The sequence below is a fragment of the Hippocampus zosterae genome, chromosome 2 (assembly GCF_025434085.1).
Source record: "Hippocampus zosterae strain Florida chromosome 2, ASM2543408v3, whole genome shotgun sequence".
Classification (NCBI taxonomy): Eukaryota; Metazoa; Chordata; class Actinopteri; order Syngnathiformes; family Syngnathidae; genus Hippocampus; species Hippocampus zosterae.
The window spans coordinates 19164946-19184489 of NC_067452.1; the positions used below are offsets into that span (position 1 = coordinate 19164946).

The following is a 19544-nucleotide window of genomic DNA, read 5'->3' on the forward strand; positions in this document are numbered from 1 at the left end:
GTGACCAAGGTCCTGTCAGACCTGTAATTGACAGGTGAGTCGTCCCAAGTTTTACAGCTTGAATAACCCCATTTTAGGTGTAGACATTCGCTAGAATTGTCTTACTCTTGTTATAAAGTACTGTATGTACATTCACATGTGCCCTCCCCCTTGAAGTTGTTTATCTCTGAATGAAAAACTATTATCCGTACATACAGTTTATCAAAAATAGTGAGCAGTAATAATCTGTCATTTTTTTTCCTTTTCCTTGTCAGCGAAAAATGTTAAGACTTTTTTTCTCAATGTACTGTACCGTCATTAAATTCAGCTTTAGTCTCGGATCAAAAACACAAAATGGAGTAGACCACAGGACTTAGTTTGATTGTAATATTTACTTGTTCATGTTTACTTTGGGGGCGCCCGGTAGTCCAGTGGTTAGCACGTCGCTTCACAGTGCGGAGGTACCGGGTTCGATTCCAGCTCCGGCCTCCCTGTGTGGAGTGTGCATGTTCTCCCCGGGCCTGCGTGGGTTTTCTCCGGGTGCTCTGGTTTCCTCCCACATTCCAAAAACATGCGTGGCAGTCTGATTGAACACTCTAAATTGTCCCTAAGTGTGAGTGTGAGCGCGGATGTTTGTTCGTCTCTGTGTGCCCTGTGATTGGCTGGCAACCGATTCAGGGTGTCCCCCGCCTACTGCCCGGAGACAGCTGGGATAGGCTCCAGCACCCCCCGCGACCCTAGTGAGGATCAAGCGGTTCGGAAGATGAATGAATGAATGAATGTTTACTTTGGGCAGCACAGCGGGCGACAAGCTAGCACATCTGCCTCACAGTGCAGAGGTATAGGGTTCGAGTCTGGCCGAGACTTCCTGTGCGGAGTTTGCTCCCCGTGGATTTTCTCCGGGTACTCACACATTCTATAAACATGCATGGCAGGCTAGTGGCACCCTCTAAATTGTCCCTTGTCGTCTAAGCTTGCCCTGGGATTGGCGAGCAACCAGCTCCGGGGTGTACCCCGCCTACTTCCTGAAGACAGCTGGGATAGGCTCCAGCATGCCCGCGACCCGTGTGGCAATAAACAGATTAGCAAATGGATGGCTGTTTGCTCTGGAAATGTCCATTATTAAAGCAATGTTGGCAGCCCCAATCAGAAAAGTCACGGCGACCATCCTTAAATTTAAACGACTTCCTGTGTATGTCGTCGTGTTTTGTGGCGCCCCCTTTTGGTGAGGATTCGCACACGTCGCCCCCACTTGCCTCCATCCCAGCAGCAGAAGAGACAGGAGAGCTGGCGAGCAGCTGCCTGTATCTTATTCTCGACAATGGACAGCTGCTAGGCGGGCAACAGCGTGAGCAGCTCACTCCCCTCTTCACTCCAGTGAATCTCGGCTGGACCATGCAGTGTTGTCGGCTGTGGGTGGCCATATGCCTCCTCCTCAACGTCTCCTGTCGCTTCAGTTTGGCTGCCCGACACGGTAAGAGGAGCTCCTCTGCACACTCCTTAAACCCCCCACCACTCCCCCCGAGCTGATTCAACAGCAATATTCAGTCCCTACATCATAGTATGCACTTGCTGTATCAACATCATTATCGCTTGTGTAAATGATCAAGTAGCCTATATGAGTGCCTGTAATGAGTCCACTCACCATCTGATGCAAATCATGGCTTCTGGTCGGATGGATAATTTTGTTATCCAGAGGGAAGCAACGAGCAGGGAGATATGATAAGCCTAAAAAATAAAGTTTTGGAGTGACATCTTCCCTCGGAGGGCCGTTATGACAGTGAAACCACAAAATGATTACTTGGACACAACAAATTAATAGATTACTAGGTTTGAAATCAGTCAAGTCGATTATAAGAGTGTGTTCAATTATTGTTCAAGTGAGTGTAAACAGAGTAGAAAAATATCAATGTTATTTATCACACGTGACAATTTGACATTTTGGTACAGATTTTAGCAAGTTGACGCACATGATTTTTTCACAGGCCATATAAAATGAGCTGGTGGGCCGGATCTGGCCCTGGGCCTTGACTTTGATACCTGTGCATTACACGATGAGAATATTACACTGCTGTCTGTTCGAGTACAATGGTTCTCAAACTTTTTTATCCTCTAAATACCACCTAAAAAGTGTGTCTTGCTCTCAGTACCACTATCATGACCAGCATTAGAATACAGTTGTGTGGCAGGTGTAGTAGTCATCATCACCGAAACGAAGATTTTATTCCTAAATATAATTAATAGAATTGTAAGCCAATGAGATGCAGCTAGTGGATAATTAGTTAGACTCACAATTCCGAGGTTGGGGGTATTCCTGTGTAGCATTTGATGGTCTCCCCGTGCTTGAGTGGGTTTCTGTGGGAACTCCGACCTCATCCCACAAGCATGTTGGTTAATTGATGACTCTCGATTATCCTTAAGTGACAATGTGAGTGCTTGTTGTTTGGTTACCCATTACTGGCTCATAACAACGACATTAGTAACATTGATATCTATAACGTTGTTTTGAGTTGTAAACTCTCTACAGCCCAAACTTGAATGAACTGTTGAGCAGTCGACGGGATTCGGCAACTGTTTTCATGGGTGGCCAACTGCTGGCAAATAGTTTTGCAGTGATTCAAAATTTGAATAACTGATAAACGGCATCGGAATATCGCTGCTGTAACAGCCAATCAAGATGCACATGAAAGGAGAAAAGCGAGACACAGCTAGTTGGAGAGCCTCTGTCATTGAAATGCACAGTTGAAGCCAGTGACTGCGGCAATCGACCATTGCCAACAGTCTGAAAATAGTCACTATTTCTCCTCTTATTGTCTCAAAGGCAATCCGCGTCTTCCTTGACAATCGTCTCAGCATAGTATTTTTTCATGTGGAGTCGTTTCTCTTATCTTCTCATCCGGAAATTCGCTCCTCTGGAACATTGTAACCTATACATCTTATCTTTCAAATGATATTTTTAATCACTGACCACTAGTTGTAGTGATGTTATAGAGATGTTATCAGTCAAGTCTATACTGGCCTGTCAAGCGGGATCATGGTGGAGGAAATGAGGCCTAGAGCAGTCCATTGAAGAAAGAGTCAATATTGTGTGTGTTCACAGAGGGACAGTAATACTCACACGCTCGCCCATTTCCTTGAGCCACTGCGGTGGTGCAATCACAGTGATTCTGGCCTCACGTTCGGGTCCAAAGTTGAACTTGCTGGCTCACCTGCCACTCAGCAGGAGTACCATCCTTGCCTTGTGTGCTTCTCTTTCAGAATATTATGTGTGTATATATATATATATATATATATATATATATATCCTTCCAAAAATATGCATGGCAGGCTGATTGAACACTCTAAATTGTCCCTAGGTGTGAGTGTGAGCGTGGATGGTTGTACGTCTCTGTGTGCCCTGCGATTGGTTGGCAACCGATTCAGGGTGTCCCCCGCCTACTGCCAGGAGACAGCTTGGATGGGCTCCAGCACCCCCCGCGACCCTAGTGAGGATCAAGCGTTTAGGAAGATGAATGAATGAATGAATGAATGAATGAATATATAAATCCTCATCTCACCCCTCGGGTGGTGTCCGTCCCTCATTCAGCTCGGGTCCTCTACCAGAGGCCAGGAAGATTGAGGGTTCTGCGCAGTATCCTTGCTGTTCCCAGCACTGCACATTTCTGGACTGAGATGTCCGATGTTGTTCCCGGGATCTGTTGCAACCACTCATCTAGTTTGGGGGTCACTGCCCCGAGTGCTCCGACCACCACAGGCACGACTGTCACCTTTACCTTCCAGGCTCTCTCCAGCTCCTCTCTGAGCCATTGGTATTTCTCGAGTTTCTTGTGTTCCTTCTTTCTGATGTTTCCATCACTTGGGACCGCTACATCCACTACAACGGCTTTCCTCTGCCCTTTATCTATGATCACAATATCTGGTTGGTTCGCCATTACCATCTTGTTTGTCTGGATCTTAACGTCCGTGGTCTGAATCTCTTCCTTTCGCCACCTTATTATTCCTGCAGGGTATCTGATCACTTGTAGGGCATAGCTGTTTATTGCCCGGGTCTTATTCTTTCCATTGAGCTGGCTTCTTTGGACTTGCCTCACTCGCTGGAGGTATTTGGCCCTAGCCGCTTTCCTTGTTGCCAGTTCGAGGTTGCCATTGGCTTGTGGTATACCGAGGTACTTGTAGCTGTCCTCAATGTCTGCTATTGTTCCTTCAGGGAGTGAGACCCCTTCAGTGCGGACTACCTTTCCTCTCTTAGTCACCATCCGACTACATTTCTCAAGCCCGAATGACATCCCGATGTTGCTGCTGTAGATCCTGGTTGTGTGGATCAGGGAGTCTATGTCCCTTTCGCTCTTAGCATACAGCTTTATGTCATCCATGTAGAGGAGGTGACTGATCGTAGCTCCATTTCTGAGGCTGTATCCATAGCCTGTCTTGGTGATTACTTGGCTTAGGGGGTTCAGTCCTATGCAGAACAGCAGTGGGGAGAGTGCCTCACCTTGGTATATGCCACATTTGATGGACACTTGGGTAAGTGGCTTCAAGTGTGGTTTTCCACATCATCATCGAGTTTGCAACGAAGGCTCTTAGGGTCCTGTTCACCTCCAAGCATTCAGTGATCCATGTATGTGGCATTGAGTCATAGGCTTTCTTGTAATCAATCCAGGCTGTGCACAGGTTGATACGTCGGGACCTGCAGTCTTGTGCCACTGTTCTGTCAACCAGGAGCTGATGTTTGGCTCCTCTGTTATCTCTACCCATTTCTACCAATGCCTTTCTGTGCTTCGTTCATGTATTGATCCATGTGTGCACTTATCTTAGCCGCAATGATGCCTGACATAAGCTTCCATGTTGTGGAGAGACAGGTTATTGGCCGATAGTTGGATGGGACTGCATCCTTTGAGGGATCCTTCATGATCAGGATCGTTCGCCCTTCGGTTAGCCATCCTGGGTGAGTCCCTTCCCTCAGCAGCTGGTTCATTTGTGCTGCTAGGCGCTCATGGAGTGCTGTGAGTTTCTTTAGCCAGTAGGTGTGGACCATGTCCGGGCCAGGTGCTGTCCAGTTCTTTATATCTGAGACTCTTGTCTGCCACTGTTATGGTAACACTTTCTCTGGTTGTGTTGCGAACAGCCTGTTTATTTGTCTGTCCTCATTCTCTTTCGTGTACCGCTTTAGGCGGCTGGACAAGGCTTGGAGCCTTTGTTTGGCAGTTTCGAGTGCTTCAGTTATGGTCATCTGGATGTACCTCTCGGGTATCGGCCTTTTCATCACACCTCTCTCTCTGTCAATTGACTCACATCTTTCCGAGCCGCCTTGATCTTAGCCTCCAACCGTCTTCTCCATGGTGGGTAACATATCCCATGGTTGCCCTTATAGCCAAGCATCTCAAGGATCACAGATGGTGAAGCGTATATCAGCTCATTGGTTTCCGTGATCATTACGGGAGGGATCGTCCTCAGTGCTGCATTCACACTTTCCATGAGACTTTCAGGTGGTACTTCACATAGCCGTTGTAATCGGTTTCTAGGTTGCCCAGCTTTCCTTCTCGCCATGATCTTAGCTATCAGGTCAGTTGCTGCCTCGCTCAGCATTTCATTCATTGGGCCTTACCTCCCAATCTCTGGTATGACCTCCTCCTCTGATCTGCCAGCCTGGGACACTTCACCATGGAACCTGCATTGTACCTCATCAAGCTCAAGTTGTGACAGCAGTTGCCGTTTGTGGATGTTGGAACACTGAGTTACTAGTTGTTTCGTGGTCAACCGTGACTGGTTTCGAAGTAACCATTTAACCCACATTCTCTGACTAGGGTTGCTTGAGTAATAGCATTCCAACAGAGCCATGTTATCGCATCTCGCCCATCCCCGCTTTGTTCCAGTAGCCAATTTCTCATCAAGGTGCTCTGGTTCTGGACGCAGACCTTGTTTGGCCTGGCGACGTCTGAGCCGGCATGTCATGTCTCTCATCATTGTATGAGGTAGGCATTAGCGTGAAGGATCTTGCCCAAGGACCCACCCTGGATGGTGTTATGTGCTCATTTTTTGCCCCAAGCGGGATTCGAACCACCGTCTCCCATATGCCAAACCGATGCCTTACCAACTGAGCTATCCAGCCGCTATTCATTCATCCATCTTCCTGGAGCCCATCCCAGCTGTCTCCGGGCAGTAGGCGGGGGACACCCTGAATCGGTTGCCAGCCAATCGCAGGGCACACAGAGACAAACAACCATTCGCACTCACATTCACACCTAGGGACAATTTAGAGTGTTCAATCAGCCTGCCATGCATATTTTTGGAATGTGGGAGGAAACCGGAGCACCCGGAGAAAACCCACGCAGGCCCGGGGAGAACATGCAAACTCCACACAGGGAGGCCGGAGCTGGAATCGAACGCGGTACCTCTGCACTGTGAAGCCGACGTGCTAACCACTGGACTACCGGGCCACCTCCAGCCGCTATAAATAAATAAATAAATAAAATTATATATATATATATATATATATATATATATATATATTATACTATAAGTACAAACAATGTTCTATTGTTCTATTTTGCCAATCGACAAATAAAGTTATCTCAAGACACTATACATGGTCAAGAAACACACTCTTCATTCAATACAGAAAATCAACTGAACCCTTCATGAACAAGCATTTGGCAGCACAATTGTCATGATTTTGTTTGTGACCAACAGGTGGCACTGTAGGGCTCCCCCTGCACCTGGACACCTGTTGGTTGTTATTATTATTTAGTAGTTATTAGTAGTACAAAAGGGCTCCCTCCAGACCACTCATTGTCGGGTCATTGTTTGTTGCTGTCACGTTTGTTTCAGTCATGTTTTGGTCACTGTTATGTTTCAGCTTCATGTTTTTTGTTTCATACTTTGGACTTGGTTTGTTTTGGTTTTAGTTTTCACTCTGTTTAATACAATTTGTCAAGTACACCCTGCTCCTCTCTTGCCTGCTTTTGGGGGTCCACCACCACCTCGCAACGTGACAACAATCAAGGAAAAAAAACACTCAAAGGAAGAAACCTTGAATAGAATGCAAACTCAGTTGGGCAATGGAAAAGTAATCATGTTCAATGGCTCTTTCTGGGCCCATTCTACCACCCAGAATTTTTTTGTTGAACTTGAACCTGCACACCACTGAAACCATTACCTCCTTTTAGGGAATCGTTTCAAGGGTCTTGCAGTGTATGACATTTCATCATGTTTTTGGTACATGTTCAAGTTAACATTTCGTTGCTCAATTTTTGTGAAAATTTTCCTTTCAGAAGCCCAACGAGATTCCTGTAATTTCTCTAGCTGTGTGGCCCGAGTCAAGTGGGTGGGTTGGGTGGTGTTGCATGTGTGGGTGGCTCCTTGTACGTTTCCAGGGGTGCCCAAACGTTTTGGACCGAAGATCGACTTTTCGATCAACCAACCTCCCGCGATCGACCCGTTACCGCCCACGCACATACACACGCATGGCATAATGAACAACAGCCGGGCACGGAGGCATACGACGCATTTTTGCAGCCTGTTAACTATCGTTGCGCACATGTGCCGTTTTAAAGTACTGTCCTTCACTCTGCCCTCTAGATTCCTATTCTTCGCGCGTGCCCTCGGTGAATTGTACACGGAACAAACTCTGAATGAGAATAATGACGATAAAAGATAGAGCGCAACAGCTCATACACAAGCTGCAATTGCAGACTGCTGAGCACTAACAATGTCCGGTGACAGATCACGCAACCACCATAGGTTAATGATTTACCTTAATGATTTATTTTATTGTATTTTTTAAATACTTTTTGTCAAAATGAGACTGATAGAATGATTAATTAGGGTGCAGTTTACATGAATAAAAAAAATATTACTAACATGCACAAAGACACACAAATGGTTGTTTGTTTTTCTCCTCGACACCCCTCACGATCGACTTGGGACCAGTCCACAATCTACCGGTCGATCGCGATCGACGTGATGGGCACCCGTGGGCCTTTAGCCACAGTCATTTAGCCATTCAGCGGCAATTGTTGCATCTCTTTTCTCATGTCAGTGTGATGTTTTTGTACTCCACACGGTATCCTGAAGAACCAACTGACTCTCTTGGAATGAAAATTATATTTTCCCAAATCTCTTAATTAACTCAGCTGATTCACCCCTGCCTCCCGGGAAATCATCACACATTACACACAGCATCATGATAGAACTTTAATGAAGTCGAACAGGTATGAATAATGAGAACAGAGCGGGTGGCCTCCCATCTGCTGCTGTTTACCTCCTCGCAAAATTTAGAAAGCTCAAGTGGAGAAAACACACGTTTACTAAGGTTAAAATCCACCCTAGCTCTGTCTTTTTATTTTTTATTTCATTTTATTTATTCACTTCTTTATTTATTTGGGGGTGGGCCAAGGGGGGGTCTACACTGAATTCAGTCCGTTCCTTGTTTACAGGTTGCTTATTTGCGAAGAAGCTTTGTACCAGAGATGAGCTGTGCAGCGATGGTGAGTTTGTACATCGGCCGTCAGTTTGGAGTTTTACAACCTGATGCTTCTTTCTAGTCATAACCATTTGCAATATCCCTCAAACCATAATGAGCCTACGGTTTTCTTCTAACTTAATGACATGTCATTTCAACTCAGCATGAACCTGTGGCTTTCATGGCTGCATTTTTAAAGCTTCCTACTTGCACTAGGTTTCAGGGTGCAATTGACGAGTGTAAAGCTCGACTAAATAGATCAGTGCAACGTGAACATCGTCTCCACCGTCAGCGGCTATCCGCCAATTGCAGTCTGTGGAAGCTGTTACTATGGTGACAGTGACATCACCTGCCTGACGACTGTGTTCTTTCCTTGTGGGTGTGTGCGTGTGTCTGCGTGCTTGTTTTGATCAGAGATAGAGGGAGTAGAGGTGCGATGAGTCATTGGCGCACACGTACGCACGCCGAGTCATATTACCTCTGCAGTGCATGTTGATGCGCGTGTGAAAGTGCAGTCAACTCATTGGCAGTAAAGTCACATCACAAGAAGCAGCAGTTTGGCAGACATTGAGTCATCCTTCTAAAAGGAGACTTCATACCCTGGTGAAGTTTACGGTCAAAATAAACATAAAACAAAGAGACCTACATCTGTATTTAAAACAACCACAGAGCAATAATATGTTCTACAACGAGTTAGGTATGACACAGCTTCTTATGTACCGGTAATCTCCTGCATTCCCTTGCAGATGGTTTGTTTGGACAGTGCTGGGCTCCTCACCACGATCCGGTCCAGTATTTGGTTTCTCTTCCTGCTCTGCATAAGCTGCAGGAGGTTCTTAAAGACCTGATGGCTCAAGGTGAGTCTCGTCAACAACTTTCATTGCAAAAAATGCAGATATCACCCTTAAAACCCGTGCGGGCCGAGCAGGCATGACCTGGAGGGATGGGATCACCCAGGCGACAATCGGACGAGAGTTGAGTCACATTCCCTCAATTAGGTCCTCACAGCTTCACCAGCGCAATCAGTAAGAAATGTCACACCAGCAGTCTGCCAACGAAGATCGTATAAAGGAGCCTTTTAAAATCCTTGTATTCACTCCCGTGTTTCCAGGCTGCTCAGTCAGCGAAGGTTTCCGAGACCAGAAGAGGCAGGCGACCCGCAAAAAATACAACAGCACATAGACTACCAGGTACTCGACCCCTCTTCGTCCTCGATACATGGGCAGATGCCCCTGCCGGAGCCGTACATTTACCAACAGGTAGCGAAGTAGAAGTGACCGCATGAAATGTGAGCTGTTGTGTTGCAGGAGTGCACTTGCAGCAGGAGTTGGGCCATCAAATGCAGATGCATCAAATCCAGAATAAAATCACATATTATTAAAAGACATCGCAAAAGATTGATACTCTCATTGTCTCCACAGCTCTTTCTTCTTCAGCATTTTCTTCTCATTTTAGCATCTTTGCAACATTCGCTTCCAGTTTGTTTGAGAAGTGATTTTCCGATTTGTGGGTCTTTGAATCTTCTGAGGGCCAAAGGCAAAGCTTAAAAGTACAGATGAAACAGTATTCTCCGTCAGGGTGCCATTTTGGAACAGGGCAAATTTACATCTGCCCTGCTGCTACCAGTTGAGTCTGTTGTGCCCTTGCATTTTTGGGTTCCTCAATGAAGCCAATATATGAGAAGGATCACGTGACAGTATCGACAGTCCTGTATGTCTGTTTGGGTATTATTGCTAATAGTTATAAAATCTTATTTTGTTTGAAGTGTACTTTTCTTTCCTGTCAAAGCACTTTATTAAACACATTTTAAAAAGGTGCTACATACATGAACTTGGTTATTATTATTTTCAGGATGAGGCAGAACGATCCCTCAACTCCCTGGAAGAAAATCCAACCTCCCCATTCGTCCGCTACTCGTCTCCTCGCACCGGATCCAGAGGAAAGGCTCTGGAGAGAGACAAGCAACTTCTCCGGAACTTGGTGTCCTATTACCTCACCTTTCCACCCTCCTCTTACTCCTCCTCCTCCTCCACTGTCCAGCCTGCTTCCCGTTACAGGGGGGCACCTGCGGAATCTTTTGCATTAGCCTCCTCCTTGCCAGAGCTTGACTTCCCGCGAGACTATGACCAAGACTACATTTCCCAAATCGAAGGTATTAGCAAGCAGCCGCTGAGCAACGTGGTGCCGAAGTATGATGCTCTCGCAGGATTAGACGGTGAGAAATGTCCAATGGATAGATCCTTTTGTCCAAATAATGTGATGCAGGTCAACAAGGTCATACTGTCGTTGGGTGAAAATAAAAGAAACACAAGAAATTAGACAGAGGTGGTACAAGGTACTAAGACACCGTAAAAGTGGCAAAAGTATAACCACAGCTCATTAATATTAATATAATAGAAAAGTACAGACTCTGAAATGTTGAGTACTAAAGCAATTAGGAAATATGATTTTTTTTCATTTCCTGTCAGTTATATACAATACCAGTTTTGATCACGCTTTAAAAATAACTTCTCTGCAGACAAAATACTTTGTCCTCTTTTTCTCCTGCGTATTGATCGTATCTTACTTTGCTAACGTTGTGGACGAACTAACAAAAATGAGAACCTTTTTCTCTAACTCTGTTGCCATCATTGTTAATACAGTATCCTCTGGTTCACATTTCTCCATGATGTTGCAACTGTCCCTGCACATCCGCAACCATATTTGGAAAACTTCTAAAATAAGGTTGTCTAACACTTATTGAGTCATGGCACATATTTCACATTGGTTAATTTTTTTTTTTTTAATCTCACGGCACACAATTTCGCAAAACGATTCACAATAAGTGGATTCACATGTTAATTGTGTACCTTCTGTCATCTCCTGGAAGAATATTTGCTTGTTGCTACAGTGTACTGTACAATGTACAACACTATACAAAAATACTTTTTGTTCGAAAAATTTTCTTCCAAACAACTGACAATAAAAATAGATAATTTCTCGCAGCACACCTAGGATAAAATGATGAATAATATTCGGCGTAATGTTGAATTGTTTTGCAGCGCGTTCTGTGCAGCGTCTGACTCAGTTGCTGGATCACTATGGCCTGGAAGTCCAAGATTTGTCCCCTGAGCAGAGAGACAAACTGCCAGCTTTGCTCAAGCAGCTTCAGCTCGAAAGCTCCTTCAGCCACAAAGCAACCAAAGGTCTCCGCATCACGCTTCTCACATTTCAATGCAAACTGTCATACTTCAGCGAGGATGCACGATGGATGGGAATACTGATGCACACTCACATTTGCCAAGTGTTGCTACTCACACGGTTTGAATGCGCATTGAGTTCAACAAATCATCGCTAATCTTGTCATGTGTTCACCTTCCAGAAAACTCTGGGAAAAATGTCAGCACCGGAAAGAAGGTTAGCATGAGGCATGTCATTAGCACAGCAGCATTCTGGACTATTTACTTCTGTCTAGCAATCGCTTAACGCTCAGGCCTTGTAGGATTTTGAATACCCTTTACAGCTTGTTTGTGGCCATTTTCGTCCACATACATTTGCAGTCAAATTAATTAACGTTATTGATTTTTTCCCCCCTTTTTCTTGCTGCATGACGTTTTTATCTAAATTAAGTTCTTGTCATTAAGATAAAATATCAATTAATGTTGTTTTTTTATCATTTAAACCCGGAGAACCCAAGAACCCTTTTCTTGTGATGAATTTGATGAATTTTACATTCAATGACTGCTATATGTTCACTGAACACCAAAATATGTTTTCAAATATTTAATGCCTTAATCCAAATTTTGTATTACGGCCAAATTTGACCCCGTGGGTTCTCCAGGGTTAAGTTCAGGTTGTTGGCAAAATGCAGAGTTTATTTAAAAAAAAAACAAACTTAAAAATAACATTTTTGTATGCTCTATATTCTCATCTTTTTTTAATATTAAAATTATGATACCCTTTTTCTGCAACAAGCAGAGGTGAGCTTCCGCTTCTTAGATTACAATGGAACTTGTCACGTTTCGCGTGATGGTAGTTGTAGGACCCCCAAAAAGCAGGGAGGAGCAGGGTGGATTGACCAAAATGTATTTAACAAAAAATACACACAGGAGTACAATGGGAAAAACACTAACTCGAAGTACTAAAAAAAAATGCCTGGAAATCACAAGGAACAAACAAAACTAAGACAGTAAACAAAACATGACAGGAGCACATGTATGCTCACATACTCACAGCTCACAATGACCCAACAAACACTGGCAGAAACTCCCGGAACTAAATACAAGCTAAGTGACGAGACAATGAGAAACACCTGGACAACACACAAAGGGTTGAGGGAGCTAATTGGTTACACAGAAGGAACACTGATAACGAGAACAGGTGGCGAAAAAAGGGCACATGGGGAATCAAAACCGAACATAACCAGATCGAAACGTAACAGAACTCCTCAGTTTTTTAAATCAACATTGCATCATTCGTCCGCCTTGATAGTTAGCATGTGCACCAGGGTTTAGGACTGGCTAGCACTAAGGGCCAGGACTTTATTTTTTTTCTATTTTAACAGCCAGTATGTGAACCCAGTACTTCGGGCTGTCTTGGGAATGTCTGGGATTTTTTTTTTTCTCGAATGCCTTGTCGTGGTTTTGTGAAGCCTCATTTTAAAAATACTGTACCTATAAGACATACTGTATTTATTTTCCCCTTACAGGGACTTTAATTTGCTGAACAAGTTCACTTTTCCCCACTACATATTTAAGTGTGAAAGTGACAGTAGTACATTATATTCATCAGATCACAGAGGGTGTTATGGAGCACAAAATGGCTGCCCCAGACGGTCTGCCAATCATAAAGTCTTCCAAACCAGTGGAGGTCCAAAAGGATACTCACTTTGCAATGGTGGGCAAACTGGAAAAGAACATACCCGAAAAGTATGACTACACTGTCACCAACAATAGTTTATATCAACGAGCACTTGGGAATTCTTTCCTTAACGAATGCTCTCTTCTTCCCTTTTGCCAGAGTGTTCGCTCCAGTGAGAACCTACGAGACCAAACCAAACTTAATGAACCTGTCGGGGAAAGAAGGTTAATATTGAATCAGTTTGGGGAGATTGCCATAGTTATGTATTCGTAATAGCTAAGTCACAAAGTTTTAGTGTTACAAAGCTGTTGTAAGTCTGCACATGGTCAGTTCCAGATAAGAGCATCCTGGAGCCTGAGACAAGCACGAAGATTCTGCAGAACAGCGACGGCCAGGTGACAGCAAGAAACAAACGTATTGGTGACGAAGAGAAAGAGAGCTCAATAGAGAAGGGGGAGATTATTTATTCATCCAGTGAGCGAAATTAAATAGTCACGCACTCAATATTCACAAATATCGACTCGTAATAATAATACAGGAAGTCTTAGACAAGCTGGGAGCAATCCGGAACTGTTGCAAATAGCAGTCAGTGTGAACATAAAACCTTCACGCTTCCTCTAGAAATGACGTAAAACATGTCAGGAAAAGCCGACTTCAACATCTGAACTTTATTTGCGGTTAATCGGAGGCCCATTAAAATGTGGCAGTTGTGTGCTTCCTCCTATTTAACATGAGTTTAGATGTGAGTTCTTAATTCTGAACACAGCCACATCCCCAATTGTGCTCTTGTGCAACCACATCACTCAGTAGTTTATTTTGACTTAGCCTCTCGAAAAGAAAAAAGAACAGCCCTGATCTCCTCCAGTCATTTGCAGTTGTTAAGCGCGCCTCTTAAAAGTTGTTTTTTTAGGTTCAGAAGCGGAATTCCTGTCATCTGTGTGTATCTGTAATCCTAAAAGGGACTAAATAAGTGAGTGACACCAAAACAATCCAAATATTAGCTGGCAATGAAATACAACAGGGAAAAGAAAAGCTTGATGGGTAGCATAGATGCATCACAGTCAAGAGATCTGGGTTCAAATCTGTCTTTTCTCCAGCTAATTGAGGACTCAGATTCAACCATATTTGGAAATGTGAGTGTGAGTGGTTGTTTGGAGAGCAGTCAATGGTGCCACTCTTGCTTGAAGTCATCCGAGTTAACCTCCAGTTAACCGCAAATGAGAACAAGCAGTATAATTGGTGGTATTTTTAAAATTTTTCTCTGTGCCCTTCCTTAGCGAGTGAAGAATGATGGCAAAGTGTTGCCCCTGGCTACCCGAGTCCAGCCTGACTCTCGCTGGCTTTCCTCTACCCTGGTGGCTTTGGCTTGCATCGGTGGCATCCTGGTGGCGGGCCTAAGCGTCACCTGCTTGCGTCGCCACGCCCAGCGAATGGCGGCCAAGAAGCTGGGCCTCGGGGCTGAGGGTGGAAGCTTCAGTCACCAGGAGTACCAGGTGAGGAAGACTGTGAGTGTTGAAACACACACACACAAAAAAAACCAAAGTGAAATTGTCAACTTATATGTGATTTTGAATGCTTTCTGGTATTCTTGTTTTCAGCCTTTAGTAGCACAATATGATTTGATACAATGTGAATGTTCATAGATTTGATTTGTAAATTAGTGGGACCTTGGCTGAATCAAGGGTGAAAAGTGAGTAAAAGCAGAACCGAATTAACAACATGCATAACTGGCTCACCAGGACCTGTGTCGCCAGCATATGACATCCAAGGGTGCCTTCGGACGCCTGGAAGCCGCCGCCCTGGGCGCCGTCGGGGGGCCGAGCGGAGGAGGAGCAGCGGCTGGGGCCGGGAGAGGGCCCGGAGCAGTTGGGGGCGCCGACTCAAGAGTGAGCAGCATGTCGTCCCAGTTCAGCGACGGAGCCCAGCCCAGTCCCAGCTCCCACAGCAGCACGCCGTCATGGTGCGAGGAGCCTGCACAGGCCAACCTGGACATTTCCACCGGCCACATGATTCTGGTACGCTTTAAAAGGGCATCCTTGTGTTCCTCGAAATCAAAGCTCTGTCTAATAATCAGCTTACCGGTGATGGATCTGTAACTACACTGCTGACAAAAAAAGTTTGCAAAATTGGACTTTTGGGTTCTAGAATGAGCCTAAAATACCCTTTACATGTGAATTTGTTTGCAGAGGTGGGCATTTACACCATGTCTTCAGTGACGGACTCGTGGACCTTCCTTTTGTGTAAAGTTGTTCAAACTGTTGCTAAATCAATAGAGCTGTGTGCTGCAACCCAGGTTTATAATTACGGTTCTAAAATAGGAGTGTCAAAATTGAGCAATGAAGGAAGCGAATTAAAACAGCAGTGACGCAGTGACGGACTGGGGTAGTCTGAAATCATGATTACAGAGGATGAGGGACCTCTGGGTCCACCGCTGTTTGAATGACGGAAGTTCACTGATGCATCCACCTCTGCTTATTTTGATCTTCGCTATACTTTTGAAGGCACATATCCAACTGTTGAATGTTTCACTACTTTTTGCACAACTTGCTGTTCCCTATCAAGGAGCTGAATGGCAAAATATTTGTTTTTTCCCCCCCAATAAGGATATCCACGTCTCCACCTTTCTGTGACTCTTCCGGTCTGAGAGTGTCCATGTTGCAGGCTGTTGATGACACTATAATCCCAGTTGCCGCTCCCTGTTTAAAGCTTCATACTGGACCATTTAAATACCAATTCTAAATGAACCAGGACATTTATTGATCCAATCATGGATCCAACAACTCTTTTAAATGTTGACTTTCAGCTCCTTGTTAGAGTCCAGCTAGTTTTGCAAAAAGTACTGACGCATTGAACAGTTTGTTCCGAGAAGGGTTATGGAGCATTTCAAATTCATCCCGATATGTAACCCCGACGCTCCGTATTCCAAACTTTTTGCGAGTATTCTAAGTTATATGAGAGACACGAACTGTTGTGATGTCATTTTTAAAAAGGCATACATGGAGGACCACCTGAGCAACAAAGACCGTCTGTTGAAGGAGTGGGAGCTTTTGTGTTCCTACCAGGCAGAGCCCAGCAGCGTTACTGTGGCTCAGAGCGAGCTGAACACCAAAAAGAACCGCTTTCACCACTCGCTGCCCTGTGAGCCCCAGCAACAGTTTTTGGATTATCACACTGCTATGTGCAGCATGTCAGAAATACTTCCTATGTTGGTTCTCCTAGATGATCATACCAGGGTGAAGCTTAAACCAGAGATCAACCCTTCTCGGTCCGACTACATCAACGCCAGCACCATCGTGAGCCTCTACTTTGAGTTCTACACTATACATATAAAATTAGAATCATTCGGATTTCAGGTGAGACTGAAAACGTTTACAGAGGGTCACCTCGAAAGTTTATAGTACATCCTGAAATTTCACCCGAAAGCCAAATAAACTTAATTTTTTTGTGAGTAGAGAATATCATCATTGCAGCTGGTTCCCATGGAAACTTGCCCATCACCTCATCCTCTCCCTCCCTGGTTTTAGATTGAACATGACCCTCGGTTGCCGGCCTATATCGCCACCCAGGGACCCCTGTCCCACACCATCTCTGACTTCTGGCAGGTCAGCGACACACTTTGCTTGCATTTGACATACAGTACGTTGAGCTGAGTTCATCATCGATGGTTGAAATACTGTATGGTTGAATGTTAGGCCGATGTAAAATGCAACAAGCCAATTATGGAAAAGTAGTAGAAAATGCAGAGGTTCGTTTTCAAATGTAGGGTTAAAAAATGTCAGAAAAGGAAATAATCAATCACAAATATCTAAAAAGTCGACTTCAGTATCAAAATATCTGTACTTGGTGTTATGTTATCCCACCACTGTGTGCATGTGACGTGTTGGCAGATGGTGTGGGAGACGGGCTGCACGGTGATCGTCATGATGACAGCTCTGGTGGAGGAGGGAGAGAAACAATGTGACCGCTACTGGCCAGATGAAGGTTCCTCGCTCTACCATATTTATGAGGTGTGCTCAGCGCTTATATCCTCATCGTCACACATGCTATGTGATGTAATTGTTCTTTCACTGTCTCCATCTGCCAGATGCAGAAGAACAGATACTCCTGTAAAAAAAAAATAATAATAATAAAAAAAATCTGTGCACATATGTACAGTAATTAGGTATTTGTACTTGTTTACGCCTTACGACTGCTATCTATCTGCAGGTGAACCTGGTGTCTGAGCACATCTGGTGCAACGACTTCCTGGTGCGGAGCTTCTACCTGAAAAATGTTCAGACGCAAGAGACCCGAACCCTGACTCAGTTCCACTTCCTCAGTTGGCCTGCTAATGGGATCCCCGCCTCCACACGCCCTCTACTGGACTTCCGCAGGTACAACCCCAGAGAGAGCAAAAAGACTGACATTGAGACAGCAACGAAAAATATTAATCTTAAACCAACAACAATGTGGTGAAGAAAACATTCATGTGTCCCGCACCCTCCTCGTCATGCCAGTGGTTTGTTGTTGAACATATCTGTCTGTGTCATTCTTGTGGTTTGCAGCTAGTAGTCTGAGTCCAGTTGCATAGTCACAAAAATGATCATGGACTGATGTGGCTGCAGCAAGAGGCCCATCACTCAAACGTAAACCTTAGTTGACTTTGACCTTGCAGACTTTCACAATGGGCAACATTTTGCCTCTTGTCTCTCCCCAGGAAGGTGAATAAATGCTACCGAGGACGCGCATGCCCTATCATCATCCACTGCAGGTTTGATATGATGTTCATTTCAACATTTTCTCAATTTTCTACACGGTGATAGAAAAGTAACTCTTATTGTTTTAATATACTGTACTTATATATCATGTATTTATTTTAATGGTGGGTATTTTCTTTTTTGTGTGAGTGTTTGCTTGCGTTTCTCAACCTTTAATGAAGCCAAAACACGTTAAAGAACGAATGGAAACCTAAGAGACAACTAATAGGCCCGAGGGAATAGTTATAATTAGCAAGTACTGCATTTTAAAGTAGGGAGTTGCTTTTCATTCACCGTGTGTACATTGAGGATGTGCATGTACGCAAAGGTGTTGGTGAAAGTCACTAAATGCTGTGAACTGATGGTTTTCTTGTTTTGTCATTTTCTCCATAGTAACGGAACAGGTCGGACTGGGACTTACATCTTGATCGACATGGTTCTAAATCGAATGGCTAAAGGTGAGTTTTGAATTTTGAAAGGCTTGGCCTAGTTAAAAGTGACAAGAGCGACATTCGTTTTTTTGTTTTTTGTTTTCCTTCCTCAGGTGTGAAGGAAATGGACATCGCTGCGACTCTGGAGCACATTCGTGACCAGAGGCCTGGAATGGTTCGCACGAAGGTGAACATTTGTGTTAAAGACTTATTTTGCAAATAAGATCTAAATAGACAGAGGAAATAATGTGACGATGTTGCCTGTTTTGTTCGGGTTTCCTCTTTTCAGGACCAGTTTGAATTTGCCCTGACTGCTGTGGCTGAGGAGGTGAATGCCGTCCTGAAAGCGCAGCCTCAGTAAAGTGGTACCAAATGTCTGTCTAATGACCTCTAACCTCCTTTTCTCTCTTGATTGCCTTTTGCCTTGAAAGTTAACAGTGATGTCTCACCATGAAAAATAAAGCACTCTGTAAATGTATCCTTTGGGAAGGATTTGTACAGGCTTACAGCCATAACCCACGTTTAATTGTGTGGGATGTATTTGCCATATATAAAAACATATCTGCAATTACACCATAAGTTAACATTGAGGTATCCGCTGTACCTGCACAAATCCATCCTGAAGATGCTGTGATGGTCTTCTTGTGGGAGCCTCATGTATTGGTCTGTTGTAAATTGTGCTGTTTCATACATCATGTTTTTGTCTCAGGAAGTGTATGTTGGAAACAGAGAAGCTTGGTAAAATGCATAATGTCATATGATTTACTCCTAAAGTACAAGATAAGAGAAGAGTTGATACTGGTCTGTGATCATTGATATCCATCTGACAGTAAACTTCCCACCCATGACACCTGCAGAAACCTTTTCTGTGTGCCATTGAATTGGTTGTATTGTCGTATACCTCATGCAATTTTGAAAATGAAAAAAAAAGAGAAATTACATTTAATGAGAAGATATTTTATAACTGTGGAATTATAAATAAATATTTTCGTGTTGAAGTGCTGCAAACAGATAGTTTTTCTTTTTCTGTGTGCTTCAACAACGCAGAAGGGCCACTCTTGGCTGGGGATGTTTAACATTAGAATATAGTTATGACAT

At 44.2% G+C, this 19544-nt stretch overlaps 1 protein-coding gene across 3 annotated transcripts; it reads left to right on the plus strand.

Annotated features, from left to right (window-relative positions):
- Positions 1 to 1158: 1158 nt before the first annotated feature.
- On the plus strand, positions 1159 to 19454 carry LOC127595723 (receptor-type tyrosine-protein phosphatase-like N). Of its 3 annotated transcripts, XM_052057438.1 has the most exons (22): positions 1159 to 1453; positions 8415 to 8465; positions 9187 to 9297; positions 9369 to 9465; positions 9552 to 9699; positions 10292 to 10655; positions 11482 to 11625; positions 11802 to 11836; positions 13211 to 13347; positions 13439 to 13503; positions 13610 to 13674; positions 14557 to 14772; positions 15019 to 15294; positions 16270 to 16417; positions 16499 to 16572; positions 16804 to 16881; positions 17167 to 17286; positions 17486 to 17652; positions 17976 to 18029; positions 18409 to 18473; positions 18560 to 18633; positions 18736 to 19454. In XM_052057438.1, the coding sequence occupies exons 1-22, from the start codon at positions 1174 to 1176 to the stop codon at positions 18805 to 18807; spliced, it is 2841 nt and encodes a 946-aa protein (XP_051913398.1). In that variant the 5' UTR covers positions 1159 to 1173; the 3' UTR covers positions 18808 to 19454. The 3 variants fall into 3 exon arrangements, with proteins under 3 accessions (XP_051913398.1, XP_051913397.1, XP_051913399.1); XM_052057437.1 differs by having other exon boundaries at positions 16270 to 16572; XM_052057439.1 differs by lacking the exon at positions 14557 to 14772.
- The last annotated feature ends 90 nt before the right edge of the window (positions 19455 to 19544 follow it).